Source organism: Dendrobium catenatum, unplaced genomic scaffold, assembly GCF_001605985.2.
Source record: "Dendrobium catenatum unplaced genomic scaffold, ASM160598v2 fragScaff_scaffold_992, whole genome shotgun sequence".
Lineage (NCBI taxonomy): Eukaryota > Viridiplantae > Streptophyta > Magnoliopsida > Asparagales > Orchidaceae > Dendrobium > Dendrobium catenatum.
Window position 1 is genome coordinate 713,376 of NW_021319454.1, and position 16,470 is coordinate 729,845.

At 42.6% G+C, this 16,470-nt stretch overlaps 1 protein-coding gene across 2 annotated transcripts in view; it reads right to left on the minus strand.

Moving 5' to 3' along the window:
- Positions 1 to 1,527: 1,527 nt before the first annotated feature.
- The window catches only part of LOC110101153 (DEAD-box ATP-dependent RNA helicase 39), a 56,431-nt gene continuing 41,488 nt past the window's right edge, over positions 1,528 to 16,470 (minus strand). Inside the window, exon 9 of one of the 2 annotated variants that reach the window (XM_020828944.2) lies at positions 1,528 to 2,128. In XM_020828944.2, the coding sequence (XP_020684603.1) occupies positions 1,596 to 2,128 (533 nt within the window). In that variant the 3' untranslated portion in view covers positions 1,528 to 1,595. The remainder of the gene's footprint in view (positions 2,129 to 16,470) is intronic. The other variant, XM_020828943.2, reaches the window with a different exon arrangement.

Genomic DNA, 16,470 nt, shown 5'->3' on the forward strand with positions numbered 1-16,470 from the left:
TTATTTCGTACTGTACGAATTTATTTCGTACTGTACGACCTGAGTTGGTAAAACGATTTTCTGTGAATAGTTCGTACCGTACGATTTATATCGTACTGTACGATGTGTTCCAAATTCAAAACCTTAGCCGTCAAATTAACTTAAGTATGTTTTCTCAACCGTTCGTACTATACGATTTATTTTAAATACTTACTTAAATTAACCCGTGATTAGTGGAATAATTCAAGGCTTAATTTCAAATTAAATATCGTATTGTACGACCTTATTCGTACAATACGATGAACAGGGACGAATTCTGATCGTCCCGGAAATCGTTCTGGATAATCCTTTGTTTTTCGCATCATTGTACTGTACGATGCATATCGTACTAGATAATGAACAGAGACGACATTTGATCGTCCCGGAATTCGTCCAGGATGATGCCTTGACTTTGACCATTCGTACTGGACGATGTATATCGTACAATACGATGAACAAAGATGACATTTGATCGTCCCAACTGCCGTCCTGTACGATCAGTAATGTTGAGGATCGTACCGTACGATGTATTATCGTACTGTACGAGTTATTTTGAACTGTGCGTACACGTTCGTACCAGGACGAAGCCTTTTTATACATATTGTACTGTACGATGACTAATCGTACTGTACGATTGTAACGTCTACTTTGCAAATTTAGGGATTTTGGAGCTCGTTTTAATGTGACAAAATTGTCATATTTTGAGAGTGAGGCAGAAGAGGAAAACGTGATTAGAGATGAAATCCTTAGGAGAGCTCTTGAGACGTTTTGTGAGGTTGAGAGAGGAAGGAGAAGGTGAGCTTGGTGAGGGAGAAGAGGTGTGAGGAAGATTACACGGTTGCTCCGATCTTGCTGCATCTTGCTCCTTCTGTGGCCCGAGAAGAACTTGTGGGAGGCTCTCTAAGTGGGAGACTCTTCTACATCCGTGACCTCGAAGGTACTCCGCCTTCTCAAGGAGGGAGAAAACGAGAAGATTCTCTGCCATCACTAGGAGGGTGAAAACAGCGCTTGACACTCCGCCATATCGGGTTAGTGAAAGGGAGTATTGTAAAGGCTTCTCCGTCTTGCCAAAGGGGGCAAAAGGAGAGCAATAGTTTGTAGTGAAATTCCCGGAGCGGACGACTCTGGGGGGTGGACGTAGGTCATGATTTGACCGAACCACTATAAAAATTTTGATCTGCTTTTTCCTTATCGTTTTTTATTCTTGCGTGCATTTTTATTTTCATAATAATTGCTTGGTGAATACTTGTGAAAGAAAAAAATTATACTGTTGCACGTTGAGTTCAATTGTTTTCCTTAGAAGTTGTTTAAATTTTCATGTTAAAAATTAAAATCATCAAAAAAAATTAAAACTCATGCTTAGCTTTTAATTATTGCTATAAAATTTTCACAATTTACCCCCCTCTTGTCCATCTAGTTATTTCAAGATCTTTTTACAGCATCCCTCCAAAAAAATTAACCAAAATATAAAATACAATGGTCATATATATATATATATATATATATATATATATATATATATATATATATATATATATATATCTCCAAAGTTTAAAGCATCGACTTGATGTAAATGCTTACTTTTTTCCAATGGAACTCCTACCTCTAAACCCAACAATGCTCAGCTTCGAGCCAGCAGATTTCACACTAATTTTCTTGTTCACTGAAACCTTTGAAACATCTGCTGAACTTGCTGGTTTTGAGAGTGAAAAAGACTTTTTAGCTTTAATGGATGCCGGCTTTCTATCTGGATTTGATGGTGAAGTCAATCTTTTAACCTTAATGGATGCTGGTTTGCCACCAGATTTTCTTGCTGCTGATTTTTGCGATACTGTTACAGCTGCTGCTCTCCCAAATACAGGAGATTTAGGTGCTGATTTCTGGGATACCGTCGGAGCTGCTTTTCTCCAAATTACAGCAGATTTTGGATGACTGGTTTTAATTGTCTGAGTTGTGTTTCTCCCCTTCTTATCAACCAGCCTTAACTTGACAGCATCTCTTCGGATACTACCTTCGTTGAGGGATTCTAGGCTCTCATTTTTCCTCATGGCTTCTTCAATGCGATCGGCCAGGAGCAGATTCTTTTTTGCAACGAGGCTTGTAACTTTACCTGAAATAATAGGTTTTTATCAATTGCTAAAAATCTGGCTGAAATGGATATGAAAATAACATAAAACCATCTTTAGATGACTAATGTATACCATGTTGCCAAAGAGGACATTAACTGGAAGGTTAAGAAAGATATACATGCTTAAAAAGTAAGAGTGTTGGATCCCGTTTGTCCGGTGAATGATGCTTGGCAGTACTAGGCAGCACGAGCAGACGAGGGGGGTATGAGAAGAGAATGCGGCTAAATACTGATTGTCAGAAAAGAGAGATAGAGCGGAAAAGGGAGAGAGATAGGTCATGAGAATGTAGACGAAATATTTATTATCTCGGCTAGAGATACAAGCTGGTAGAAAGCTTAGAGTTTTTGGTTACAAAGAAAGAAATAACATCTCTTGTGAGGATTTCTCCTTGAATGCAATTGAATTAAATCTCTTTGATATCAACACCTCTGTTAGGCATACCTGTCAGAAATTTTTTATACATGTTACATCTAAAGTAAAAAACATATCCATAATTCCTTATTCAAAATCTTACCTGTCAACAAAATGGCCTCGTTAGAAGTGAATTTAAGTAAATGATCATTCACAATGAAGCCTTCATCAGCAGAATTCCAAAATTTCAAAATCTCAAAAAAAAGTGGTATACATTGTTGGAGTAGAGGATGGAGAAAAATTGTGATCAGCAGAATTTCAAAATTTCAAAATCTCAAAATCTCCAAAATTTCAAAATCTCAAAATCTCCAAAATTTCAAAATCTCTATGATGGAGAAAAAAAATTATGATCAGCAGAATTCTAATAAATGAATCACATCAGCCACTTTGTAATTTTTTTATAAAGGAAAAATGTATAGTTATTCCATTTGAAACCTGCATTTCTTTCTTTTTTTTTTTTTGTTTTTTCATACATGAGTGATGACGTGAATATGATATTTTGGCTCAGCAAGTGAACAAGTACATTGTTGGTATGAAATAACTTTGAGGCTGATCGTGCCCTCTGCCAGGTTTCCATCCTTTGAAGAATGACCAATGGGTCCCGCCTACCAAGGGGACTTGCTTTGCCTTTGTTAGAAAAGTAGGGAATCACCTCTCGGGACTATCTGATGGCATTATCTTGCCCATTGTCAAGTTAACCACGCATTACCATTTGTGGAGCATATTGCAAAGGTGGAGGCATACCTTTTGTGGTGTAATGCTTGTAGTCACCTATGGTGTCGGGGCACTATAGTGTTGGGGCCTATGTCGTTACTCATTGCAATCTTGTCGCAAAGGGGGGAGTTGGCCAATAGTGGTTGAGCCATTTTACTTCGGACAATGGTTGGGTGCCTATAGTCACCTATAGTGTCGGGGCACTTAAGACTTGTCATATGCTAGAGACAGGCACGCTACTAATTAAAAAGCTTGTCTGAAAGGGGGAAGTCAAGGAAGTTTGGGGGAGTCGGCCAACAGTGGCCTAGGCATTTTGTTGTTGATTCGATCTAGATGATATGACTGTGATCGTTGGCAGAATGATGCGAATCGAGTCTAGATAATAGCCATAACTATTTTCAGAATTTATGTCGAGTTATCTCAGGTGGTAGGTGGCACATTTAAGTGGATGCATCTTTTCAAACTTTCTATAGATTTGATGTGTATTTATGCGTAGTTATGGATATATACATGGCTCTTCGTGTCCTCCAGCCTATAAATATGATGGAGAAGGCATGTTGGATGCATAAACGAGCATTCTGATGGCCTCTGTGGAGGTGATAGTGTCTTTTAGGTCTTTCTTTAAAAAGGCGAGAATTCTTTTTGATAATCGGAGTAGTTAAGAACATCTGTGAATTTGGTGTTTCTTTCTTCTTGAGAAATTGGGAGCAAAGAAAACGTGTCTATACGGATGATAGCCTTCAAGTATAAATGAATTTTTCATAAGGAGAGGACTCGGAACCCTATATCTTCCGAGAGGAGAAAGGGAAAAGATTGGAATTAGTGTGCAGGAAACGAGGTGTCACACTAGTTCCATCTTTTTGTTTTCCCTCATGATTTGCTTCGGCGATTAGAATCAGTAATTTTGATATATGCTTCTGACCGATTATGCTGCTAAGGAGATGGAGGAGGTCGAGTCTTCCCCTTAGACGAGCATGGCAACAATGATCTTGACATGCTCTCCCGACAAAGTTTGGGTGCTCTCGATTATAGGAGTGTCCAAATTCTTACTTTCCGGTGGAACGATATGGTTTGAAGGAGTTCCCATGGAATATAGTGAAATGATGGTGGATATATCTCGCCTATTTCACTATACTTCTTGGGATTGTTTCTCATTCACCATTTACGCACAAAAAAACTGATCATAATGATTATACGGCTTATGTGTAAATACTTGTAATACGAGATATGTAACATAAATTGCTTGTAAAATCATGGAGGCGTGAAATAAAAATTATTTTTTGATACATCTACTTCTTTGTATATGATACTGCATGTTTGAGTAATAAATAAATGTAATAAACAATTTTGTGAACTAGAACGAGTTCAATGGAACTTGAAATGTGGTATATTGTATGAAATGATTGTGAAAGGGACTCCATGTCGGAAGATAATGTTGGTTCAAATGAAATTTCGAACCACTATGGATGTTACATAGGAAAGTGCTTTGGTTTCGATCCATTTGGTGAAATAGTCTATCATGACCAAGATGAATTTTCTTTGCCCTGCTGATGGTCAAAAGGGACCTAATGAATCTATTCCCCACATAGCGAATGGTCATGGACTTGTGATTGAATGTAGCTTGTGGGAAGGCTTTAGTTAAATTGGGGTGAATTTCTAGCATTGTACACACTTCTTGGAGAATTCTTCTACATCCTTCCTCATGGTAGGCAAGATGTAACTTAGTCTGAGGATCGATGGGCGTGATTGCATCCACCTGAATATCTTCCGCACTAGCCCAAATGGACTTCGGCTAGTAAGGATCCTTTTCGGTCATCTCGCAAGCATTTGAGGTTGAGCCAAGATGCGGACTTTCTAAACAGTTGATCTCTGATTAGGTAGTTGGTTGCCTGGATACTGAATTGTCAGTGGTCACTAACTTCAACTGATTAAAACATTCTTTAGATATTCAATGTAAGGATCCATCAAGCTCGCAGAACGCAGATTTGGAGGATCTGGTTCTGCTTTTGATACTTCTTTCCTTATGATGGAGGGTGTGAAGGCTCGTAGAGCTGGTTGATCGTTGATGTTCCATTGGGGATCTGAGTAATTTTAAAATATTCAAACTTCCTAAACGCAGCCTTGGCCTTGAATAGATATATGGATAGTAGTTCATCTCTAACTTTGTACTTTTCATTGATTTAATTCACCATGAGCTGCAAATATGAATGAATTGTCAGGCCAGTAGCACCCAATTCAGAGACAAATCATAATCTTGTGAGTAAAGCTTCGTACTCATCTTGATTTTTAGTGACTTTAAATTCAAACTTGACGGACTAGGTGACGACAGTTCTGGCAGGATCTTTCAAGATAATGTCATCTCTAACCCCTTGTTCGCCAGATGCAACGTCTAAGTACAACATCCAATAAGGTTGAGCGAAAGTTAGAGCTTTCAGCCTGGTAGGTGCATTCTACAAGGAAGTTGGCGAGTACCTGAGCATTGATTGTTATCATTGGCATATAAGTGATGGAGAATTCACTAAGCACGACAGACCGTTTGAGTAATTGCCTCGAATGATCGAGTTTGGCCAAAACTACTTTGAGAGGGTGATTTGTCACCACTTGAGCAGAGTGAGCTTGAAAGTAAGGTCGCAACCTTTTAGCTAAGTTGACTAATGTTGGAGCAAGCTATTGAAAGGTTGTTTCACAGTCATCTCTCCAAGAGAATTTCTGAGTCTCTTGAGTTCTTTAAAGAAAGGAGTACACATTTCCCTAAGCTAGGAGATAAAACAATTGAGTCTAGCAATCCGGCCAGTGAGTCGTTGAACTTCCTTGGCAATTCGATGTGTCTTCATGTAGAGTATGGCTTGCACCTTTGTGGGATTGACATTGAACCTGTCAGGCGTCAGGAAGAACCCTAGGAATTTTCCCGTGCCTGCTTCGAAGATGCACTTTAAAGGGTTAAGCCTCATGTTGTATCGCTTGAGGGCTAGGAATGCCTCTTGTAGGTTTTAAATATGTTGATTAGTAGATTATCTTTTGACTAAGAGATCATCTACGTATACTTCAATGTTCCAGCCTTTTCGCTCTTTGAAGACTTTGTTCATAATCCTTTGATAAACTCCAACATTCTTTAGCCGAAAGGGCATAACTTTGTAGTATAGGCCTTCTGTAGTGATGAATGTTATTTTCTCACAATCTTCAAAATGCATATTGATCTGATGATAGCCTGAGTAGGCATCCAGAAAACTCATGACGGGATGGCCTACCTCTAAAACAACTAGAGCTTCAAAACAAGGAAACAAGTAGCCGTCCTTAGGGTATATTAAGTTTAGATTGGTAAAGTCCATGCACATTTTCTTCCTGTCCATTGATTTCTAGACCATCATCATGTAAGAAATCCAATCTAGATACTGGACTTCTCAAATGAAATTGGCGGTGAGCAATTTTTCTACTTCTTCGTTAATGGGCTTGGCAAGTAGAGCTACAATCTTTCTGATTTTCTGCTTGATGGGGCAATCGTTTTTATACATATTGAGACGGTGGCTTATGACCTCTTGTTGATGCCCGACATGTCTGTAGTCGTCCATGCAAATACTTCAAAATGGTGGCAAACAATTTGCACTAACCTACTCCAATGCTCCATGCTGAAGGAGGCGCTAATTCAAAAGAATTTGTTTGGTTCATCCTTTGTTGTGGATACATCATCGATAACTTCAGGGGTCTTGAGGCCTGGTCCTGATTCAACTTCAAGATGAAGGACTTCTTCTGGGGTGTCGACGAGACTGACTACTCGCAGATAGCAGGTACGAGACTGAGCAAGGCACCTCTGATTCTAATCTCCTTTCCTTCAACAAGAAATTTGACAATGGCATAGTATGTGGATGCAACAGTCCTGAAGGTGTTGATTGGTGGTATACTGAATTTGGCATTATATGTAGCATGGCATTGATTATGTCATCTATAGTGGTATACTGATACTTTCCTCCTCCCCAGGTGATTGGTAGGGCAATTATGTCTTTAACCTCACTGCGCCCTCGAGAAATCGTAAAGGAGTCCTCCAAGAGGGACTAGCTAAGAGGCTAGCAAGTCATCTTGTTGAAGACTGCCTTGAAAATGTTTACTGAGCTCCCCGTATCTATTAGAATATTGTTAATATGATAGTTTGCAATGAGGGTGATGACGACAATGGCTTTGTTGTGGAGATTACACCTGGCTGTTCCATCTCTACTGTTAAATGTGATTGTTTTGTCCTCATCAGATGGCGAGCAGGTTGTAGTATTGACTTTGGAGATTTGTAATTGTTTTGAATACATAGGGGCATATCTTTCGTCACCGCCTGTGATTGCGGGTACCACCTCCACAATGTGGATGGCTCAAGCCGATCTCATTGGTGTTTTCAACATGGACACTCTCAATAAAGTATAAGTCAGATAGTCTTCAGGTCAACGGGCGGCGGGCGAGATTGTGCAAATGCAGGCAAGGGGGGATCGTTGAAATTCGGGACAAACAAGTGCCTCGTACAAGGATGTCGCTGCTTATGTCGTACGTAAGGGTGTCAAATATAGTTTTTAATATGGGATCAGGTCCAACTTGAAATTGACATGCTTTCAACTGATGCAACTAGAACCTGACCCGATTAGACAAATGAATCAGAAATTCATACCTGGACTTGACCCGTTAGGTTATCAAGTTGACCCGACCCAACCCAACCCGCTAACTTGCGAGTGCGAGCAACAGCCGAGTGGCGAGCATGAGCGGCGGGCGAGACTGCGCAACTGCACGCTAGGGAGGGACCGCGCGGTGCTTGGATGTGTGAGCGAGCAAGGGAGTGGGCTCAAGTGGCTTGACTATGCTAACTCGGTGCTAATGCGAGCGCGAGCTACAATGTAGGACTCTAGGTTGCGGGACATAGAGGCAAGGCAGGCAAGCCCGAGCTTGATGTAGTGTGGAACACATGTCAAATTCGGGTCTTTTTCAAGTTAGCGGGTTAACACAGACACGATGTCAGATTTTTCAAATTGGTCAGGAATTAGGACAAGAATCTAACACATTTGTTAAACGAGTCAACCCAAACACAGATTTCCTGGGTTGAGTTCGGGCCGGGTTTTTGTGTCATGTCATTAATTGACACCCCTAAACATATGTTTGGTCCCTAAACCATCCTTTCATCAGAAAAGGTCCTTTCGTTGTTCTTCCCAAGGGCAAAGTTTCTATTTGATGTGGGATCATGTCAGAGAGTACTTACAGGTAAGTTCAGTCACCCCGGTTGTACCCTTCAGCAATAATATAGCTATTGGAGAGTTCAAATAGTTCCACCAATGTTCTCGACTGCTGCGGGCCCACAAGGCATATTAAAAAGGACCATCTCTAAGCCCATGGATCAGGGATGTCAGGACGACTATTAGTTTGAGGTCTTTAATGTCGAGCATCACCTTCTAGAATCTTAAAATGAAGCTTCTCGATGACTCGCTAGGTTCTTGCCTCATCCTTATTAGGACTTGGGAGCTTTTAGGGGGTCTTTGGGCATTAGCTAATTGTGCAATGAACATCTGCTTGAATTTATGGAACGAGATGATCAACCCAATTGATAGGCGAGTGACCGCCTCAGCGCTATGTTTTTGAGAGTGGTAAAGAAGAGACGACACTAGAGGGCGTCATCAACACTGAGGAGAGAAGTCAAAGACTCGAAGGTCCCCACATGATCTGTGGGGGTTGGTCTTTTCTTGGTTGGGTTCTAGGTGGGGTACCTTAAACTTAGAGGTATCATTGCTTTGGAGATCGATCTGGTTGGCCCCGATTTTGTATCCCTAGCCCACCGACCATTGGACTGGAGTTCTTGTCACTCGCCTAGGACCGACTGGCATCAACGGTAGGTTCAGTAGAAGGCGCCTCTATAGAGGATCATGGCCAGTATTCAGGTTAGTTGGCTTGTAAGGCGTGTTGATTATTTGCAATTGATGGTTGGCGAAAGTGAGAGCATTATCAATTGATTTCAAGAGCCACTACTCCATCTCTTGCAATTCCAGACGAGCAGGATATTCAATGTTCTCGAGGTTACCCGACCGTCTAGTACATGGTGCTCTTCTTACCCGTGATATCGATCAACGCTCGTCGCACATGAAAGGATATTGAATCTTGTTTTGTTCAGTTGATGATGCTTCGTGGTACAAGGCACCACGATTTGACGAGGGAGATATGAGAGGAGAATGCGGCAAAATACTAACTGGTAGAAAAGAGAGATACAGGAAGAAGGAGAGAGAAGTCATGAGAATGTAGATGAAATCTTTATTATCCGGATCAGAGATAAAAGATGGTAGAAAGCTTAGAGCTTTTGATTTCAAAGAAAAAAATAACATCTCTTCTGAGGTCTTCTCCTTGAATGGAGTTGAATTAAATCACTCTTTTTGCTCGGTATTCATGCCCATCCTTTCTACTATCCATCCACCTTTTTAGAGTCAAGAAAGCTAAGTAAAGTACATCTTTGATATGATAGTTTTATTGGCAGTCTTTTGTTAGTTGGTCGTCGATGCGCAGTGGAATGACGACTGAGAGGGGCAAGTTAGATGAGCCCCTAGCTGATTGTCATTGTGAGTTGCAAGTCAGTCTAGGACTCCTTATTAAGATATGAGGAGGTATTCCTTATTAAGATGTGAGGAGGTCGAATGTCTTCATTCGAAGTGTAGTCGGAGGGATGGACTAATGAGGTGTATGAGGCCATTCTATGGTCGCCCTGTTTGAGATGAGGAAGCCGAGTGATGTCTTGATGAAGCCTTTAGATTGATCTGGTTGCAAGACAAGTCTCATTAAAGCAGTGTGTGTCACCTTTCGTTTGATGTAACCTTATGTAAAAAGCTTGGTTCTGACTCAAATGAATAAGGATTTATCTATCTAAGAAAGGAACCTCCGAAATCTTCCTCTCCTGGGGGTGGCTATCTAGAAGAGGCGACCGGTGTTGGTCAACCGTGCTCTAGTGTTAAGCTCATTTCATCTCTTGAAAGAGTCCCTCAAATGAACAGCTCCGAAGGAGGAGGTAATACTCCTTTTACTCGACCCAAACCTAATGTTCAAGACACCTACGAACGGGTACCTGTGCAGGTATCCACAGATCAATAAACTATAAAAATAATAATACTTGAGAAGATTATCTTAACAATGAAAAAGAAAGCCCAGCTTTCCGGTTAGAGAAAGCAAACTCCGCAAAATTTCTAAAATAAGAATGATACCAAATACTGTTACATGCAGTTCATCTAAAGATCTTAAAAAGTCGCTTAAAATTTCACATAAAGAAAATCATAGTCATTTTAATTTTGTTCTTAATCTAAACCATGGAACTCATAGTCCAGTCTAATCATTTAATAGAAAAAAAATTTTAACACAATTCCTAATAACAAGGCCTTTTATTTAAATAGAGCCATTGTTAATTACAACCACAACATAAGTTCAACTTTAAATAGAGAAAGGCTAAACTCAAATTTCAAATAACAAACAAAAATCGTGACCACCCAATTTAAATTCAAGTTGATGATATATAGAGTTATGCAATGTTTAATATATATTTCATATTTAACTTAAATAAAGAAATGAAGAAATGAACCATTAGAAGTCAAGCCATACAGCTTTCAAGTGTTCAAAATTAAAATTAAAAAAAAAATAATTATAAAAAAAATGTCTAAAATTAAAGATGGATAGTTGAGGAATGACTCAATAAGTTTGGGTGATAAGAGGACACCATGAAAGCTTAAAACTAAATTTTATAAAACTGCAATTAGTCCAATAATGTTATATGGATCCAAATGTTGGTCCATAAAAACATCATTAACATTTAGTTTAAGTGTAACAAAAATAAGAATGGTAAGATTGATATGTACCACAACTAGGAGGATAAATTGCAATCGCTGAAAAATTGAAGTGACAACTATTGAAGATAATATGATTGACAATAAACTTATATGGTTTGGACATATACAATAAAAAGTAAAAAATACATTCATTAGATGAATTGATAAAATTAATATTAGAGGCTTAGGAAGGAAAATGGGTGGACTAAAGGTTATTATTAAAAACAGTTTGCAAAAAATAAATTTAACACTTGTTACGTCCTGAAGTATTCGCGGCGGTAGAGAAATATATAGTTTAACGTCTTAGCATTGTACGAAGATCCAACACACAATCAGATAAGAGAGAGGATGTAGCATTCATAAGAGAAACCAGAGTTTTTACGTTGAAACCCCTAAAAAAGGGGGAAAAACCACGAGGCCTGGCCCAGTTTGAATGAATCCACTTGTATTTGCAGTCGATTACAAATGAGGTCCTTCTCAGGGAGAAGGCCTTGGCTTGATGTTACAAATGTACGCCATATAGAGCGCAATACATGGTGGGAGTTACAATAATCAACATAGACATGTTTGTTTGGTCGGCGGGACCATAGTCGGCACGAGATAGGTAAGAAAGGCTGTTATCTGGCAATGTAGATCGGAAGGACCGTAGTAGGCAATGGAGGTCGGAAGGACCATAGTCGGTAGGAGACCGACGTCTGAAAGATCATAGTTGGTAGGAGACCGGGGTCAGAAAGACCGTTGTGTGTTGATAGAGGTCGGAAGGATCATAGTAGGCGATGGAGGTCAGAAGGACCATAGTCGGTAGGAGACTGTGGTCTGACCGTTATGTATTGATGGAGGTCGGAATGACCGTAGTCGGTAGGAGACCGGGGTCAGAAAGATCGTTGTCTAATGATGGAGGTCAGATGGACCATAGTAGGTGGCGGAGGTCAGAAAGACCCTAGTCGGCAGGAGACCAGGGTCATAAAGACCGTTGTCTAGTGATGGAGGTCGGATGGACCGTAGTCGGTAGGAGACCGGCGTCAGAAAGACCGTTGCCTAAGGATGGAGGTCGGATGGACCATAGCAGGTGACGGAGGTCAAAAAGACCTAGTCGGCAGGAGACAAGGGTCAGAAAGACCGTTGTCTAGTGATGGAGGTCGGATGGACCATAGTAGGTAACGGGGTTAGAAAGACCGTAGTCGGCAGGAGAACAGGGTCAGAAAGACCGTTGTCTAGTGATGGAGGTCGGATGGACCGTAGTCGGCAGTATACTGGGAGAACTCTAGGCATCAAGTGGTGGCCTGATGGAGCTTAAGGCCTCAAGTAGTCGTCCGGCGGAAGTCTGAGCCTCAAGTGATGTTCTGATGGAACACAGTTCCTCAAGTGGTGGTCCGACAGAAGTTCGCGTCTCATGTGGTGGTTCTGTAGAAGTCTGGGCCTCAGGTGGTGTCATGGTGGAGCACAAGGCCTCAAGTGACGGTTCGGCATAAATCTGAGCCTTAGGTGGTTGTCCGGAAGAGCAACGAAGTCAGTTGGTGGTTCGGCGGAGGTGAGGGCCTCAAGTGGTGGTCCGGTAGAGGTGAGGATCTCCAGTGGTGGTCCAACAGAGCAACGGCGTCAGGCGGTGATCTGGCGGAGGTGAGGGCCTCAAGTGGTGGTCCGGCGGAGCACAGGGTGTAGGTGGTGGTCCGGCGGAGCACAGGGTATCAGGTGGTGGTCCGGTAAAGCACAGGGCGTCAGGTGGAGGTCGGCGGAGCAACGACGTTAGGCAGTGGTCCGGCGGAGCACAGGGCGTCAGGTGGTGGTCCGGAGGAGCAACGGCGTTAGGCGGTGGTCCGGCGAAGCACAAGGCGTCAGGTGGTGGCCCGGCAGAAGTCCGGCGTTGGTGGAGCAATGGTGGTTCGACGGAACTCCGGCGGTGGTCCGACGAAACTCCGACGGTGGTCGAGGAGGCTAGGAAGCAAGAGCGATCTCCGATCTCTCTCTTTTTTCCTTAGGCTCAGGGGTCCCCTCTCAAGAGGAGAGGGAGCTCTATTTATAGATTTTGGGAATGGCATGGCCCATAAATAGGTGGAGGATCAAGGGCAAGTTGGAAGTGGTTGGATGGACGGTCGATGTTGAATCCCTTGATCATGAACCGTCTGATGGACATTTGAATGTCTTAGTAATGTCGGAAAACAGTGATCTTGGGCTCATTGGATTTGTCTCGTCGAGCCACTCGATTCGACTATAAGCATGTAATGTTTGGAAACCGTTTGGTAACCCGAATTGTGGTTTGAACCTTCTAACAGCGCTTCGGGTCTTTGATTTGGGCTCATTTGGGCTCGTATTGAGTCGAATTTTGAGTCGTCGAGCTCTTATTTTTTGAGACGCTCAGTTTGACTGTAAGTTTGCTGAAATAAGAGTTCGGATGGTCTCCGAATTAATTTTTGAAGTTTCCAACTTGATTTTGCACCGAGATTCGCGCCCGATCAAGGTAATTTTTTCAGGACGTATCAGATGTCCCCCTATTTTCGGACGTTAAAGCCCTAGAAGTCCTAAAATATGTGTCATAGTATTTTACATTAGTCTAAACGCAAAAAATTGCATTCTAAAATTCATATACATGCTCAAATTTGAGCATAGAGGTCTCGTTGAGTCCCGAAAGTGTCAAAATTGAGTCCGGAACGTCGAAAAATGTTTCCGGGGACCCCAAAAACGTTCGATTTGGACCGTCCAGGCCAAAAATTGGGCCGGGATAGGTGTAGGCGGCCGAACCGGCCGGTTGGCCGACCTGCCTCCCTTATTCCCTTCGGCGCTCTTTTCAATACGGGAGGTCTTCCTCTGCCCTTGGATAGATGGTATCCATTGTCCAACAGCAGGGCCCCTCCCTGTACTGGAGTAATGTCGGGCGACCACTTTCCTTCTAGAGATTCTGCGGTCAGGAAAAATCATGTCGTCCCGCCTGACGGTGGGCGGAGGCCTGACAAAGGAGCGAGGGCAGATGATCTGGCATCGAGTAGAAGTACAGCATCGGGTAAAAGACCAACAAAAGTCCTTCAACAGACAGGAGTCCGACGACGAATAGTAGTCCGATGGCAGGCAGAAGTCTAACGTCGGGTAGAAGAACTAACCGGGTAGATGACCGATGAAAATCCATCGACAGGCAGTATTCCAATGACAGGTAGTAGTCTGACGGCAGGCAGAAATCCGATGTCGGATAAAAGAAAAACGTCAAGTAGAAGACCGACGAAAGTCCATCGATGAACAGAAGTCCGACGATGGGTATTAGTCTGATGGTAGGCAAAAGTCCGACGTCGGCTAGAAGTACTGAGCCGAGTAGAAGACCGATGAAAGTCCATCGACGGGCAATAGTACAATGACACATAGTAGTCCGACGGCAGGCAGAAGTCCGATGTCGGTTAGAAGTACAACATCGGGTAGAAGACCGACGAAAGTCCATCGACGGACAGAACTCCGGCGACGGGTATTCGGCCGACAGTAGGCAGAAGTCCTATGTCGGGTAGAAGTACTGCTTCGGGTAGAAGACCTACGAAAGTACATCGACCGGCAGAACACCGACGGCGGGCAGAAGTCCGACGTCGGCAAGAAGCTTTGCGTTGGGCAGAATCCCAACAAAAGTCTGACAACAGGGAGAATTCAGGTTTCATGTAGAAGTCCAACGATGAGAGGAAGCTCTGCGTCGGGCAAAAGTCTGATGAAACTTCTGCTAGGCAAAATTCCAGTAACGGGAAGAAGCTTGACGTTGGACAGAAGTCTGACAATGGGTAGAAACCCGATGAAAGTTTGATGACGGGCAAGAGTCCGATGTTGGGCAAAAGTACAGCCTCGGGCAGAAGACCGGTGAAAGTCCGTCGACGGGCATAAGTCCGATGACGAGTAGAAGTCCAATGACGAGCAAAAGTCCGACGATGGGTAGTAGTCCAACGACAAGCAAAAGTCCGACGTCGGGTAGAAGACCAACGAAAGTCCATCGACGGATAGAAGTACGATAACATGTAGTAAACCGACGACAGGCAGAAGTCCGAAGTCTAGTAGAATTCTGACGAAAGTCCTGCAAGGAAAAAGTTCAGCGGCATGAGGAAATTCAACATCAGGTAGAAATTTAACTTTGTGGAGAAGTTCGATGGAAGTCCATTGACGGCATTCTGGCGACGTTTACTAAGGATGTATGATCTATCTGAGGTTGTATGTCAGAGACTTTGCTAGATGATGTTAATCTATATTGGATCCACCAATGATGTAAGACCTATCCGAGGTTGTATGTCAGAGCCTTTGCTCGAAGACGTTAGCCTGTGTGGAAGAGGTCGAGAGAATCCACCAAGGATGTAAGACCTATCTGAGATTGTATGCCAGAGTCTTTGCTCGATAACGTTTAACCTGTGTAGAAGAGGTCGAGAGAATCCACCAAGGATGTAGGACCTATCCGAGGTTGTATGTCAGAGCATTGCTCGATGACGTTAACCTGTGTGAAAGAGGTCAAGAGAATCCACCAAGGATGTAAGACCTATCCGAGGTTGCATGTCAGAGTCTTTGCTCGATGACATTTAACCTGTGTGGAATAGGTCGAGAGAATCCACCAAAGATGTAGGACCTAACCGAGGTTGTATGTCAGAGCATTGCTCGATGACGTTAACCTGTGTGGAAGAAGTTGAGAGAATCCATCAAGGATGTAGAACTTATCCGAGTTATATGTCAGAGTCTTTTCTCGATGACATTTAACCTGTGTGGAAAAGGTCAAAAGAATCCACTAAAGATGTAGGACCTATCCTAGATTTTATGTCAGAGCATTTGCTGGATGATGTTAACCTGTGTGGAAGAGGTCGAGAGAATCCACCAAGGATGTAGGACCTATCCGAGGTTGTATGTCGGAGCATTGCTCGATGACGTTAACCTGTGTGGAAGAGATCGAGAGAATCCATCAAGGATGTAGGACCTATCCGAGGTTATATGTCAGAGTCTTTGCTCGATGACATTTAACCTGTGTGGAAGAGGTCGAGAGAATCCACCAAGGATGTAGGACCTATCCGAGGTTGTATGTCAGAGCATTTGCTCGATGATGTTAACCTGTGTGGAAGAGGTCGAGAGAATCCTCCTAGGATTGACTTTTCCTTGATTGGGAGGGGGCAAACGCCACGTGTGTCCCGAATCAAAGGTAAAGCAGGAGACCGGGGTCAGAAAGACCGTTGTGTGTTGATGGAGGTCAAAAGGACCATAGTAGGCGATGGAGGTCAGAAGGACCATAGTCGGTAGGAGACTGTGATCTGAAAGACCGTTATGTGCTGATGGAGGTAGGAAGGACCGTAGTCGGTAAGAGATAGGGGTCAGAAAGACCATTGTCTAATGATGGATGTCGGATGGACCATAGTAAGCGATAGAGGTCAGAAAGACCTTAG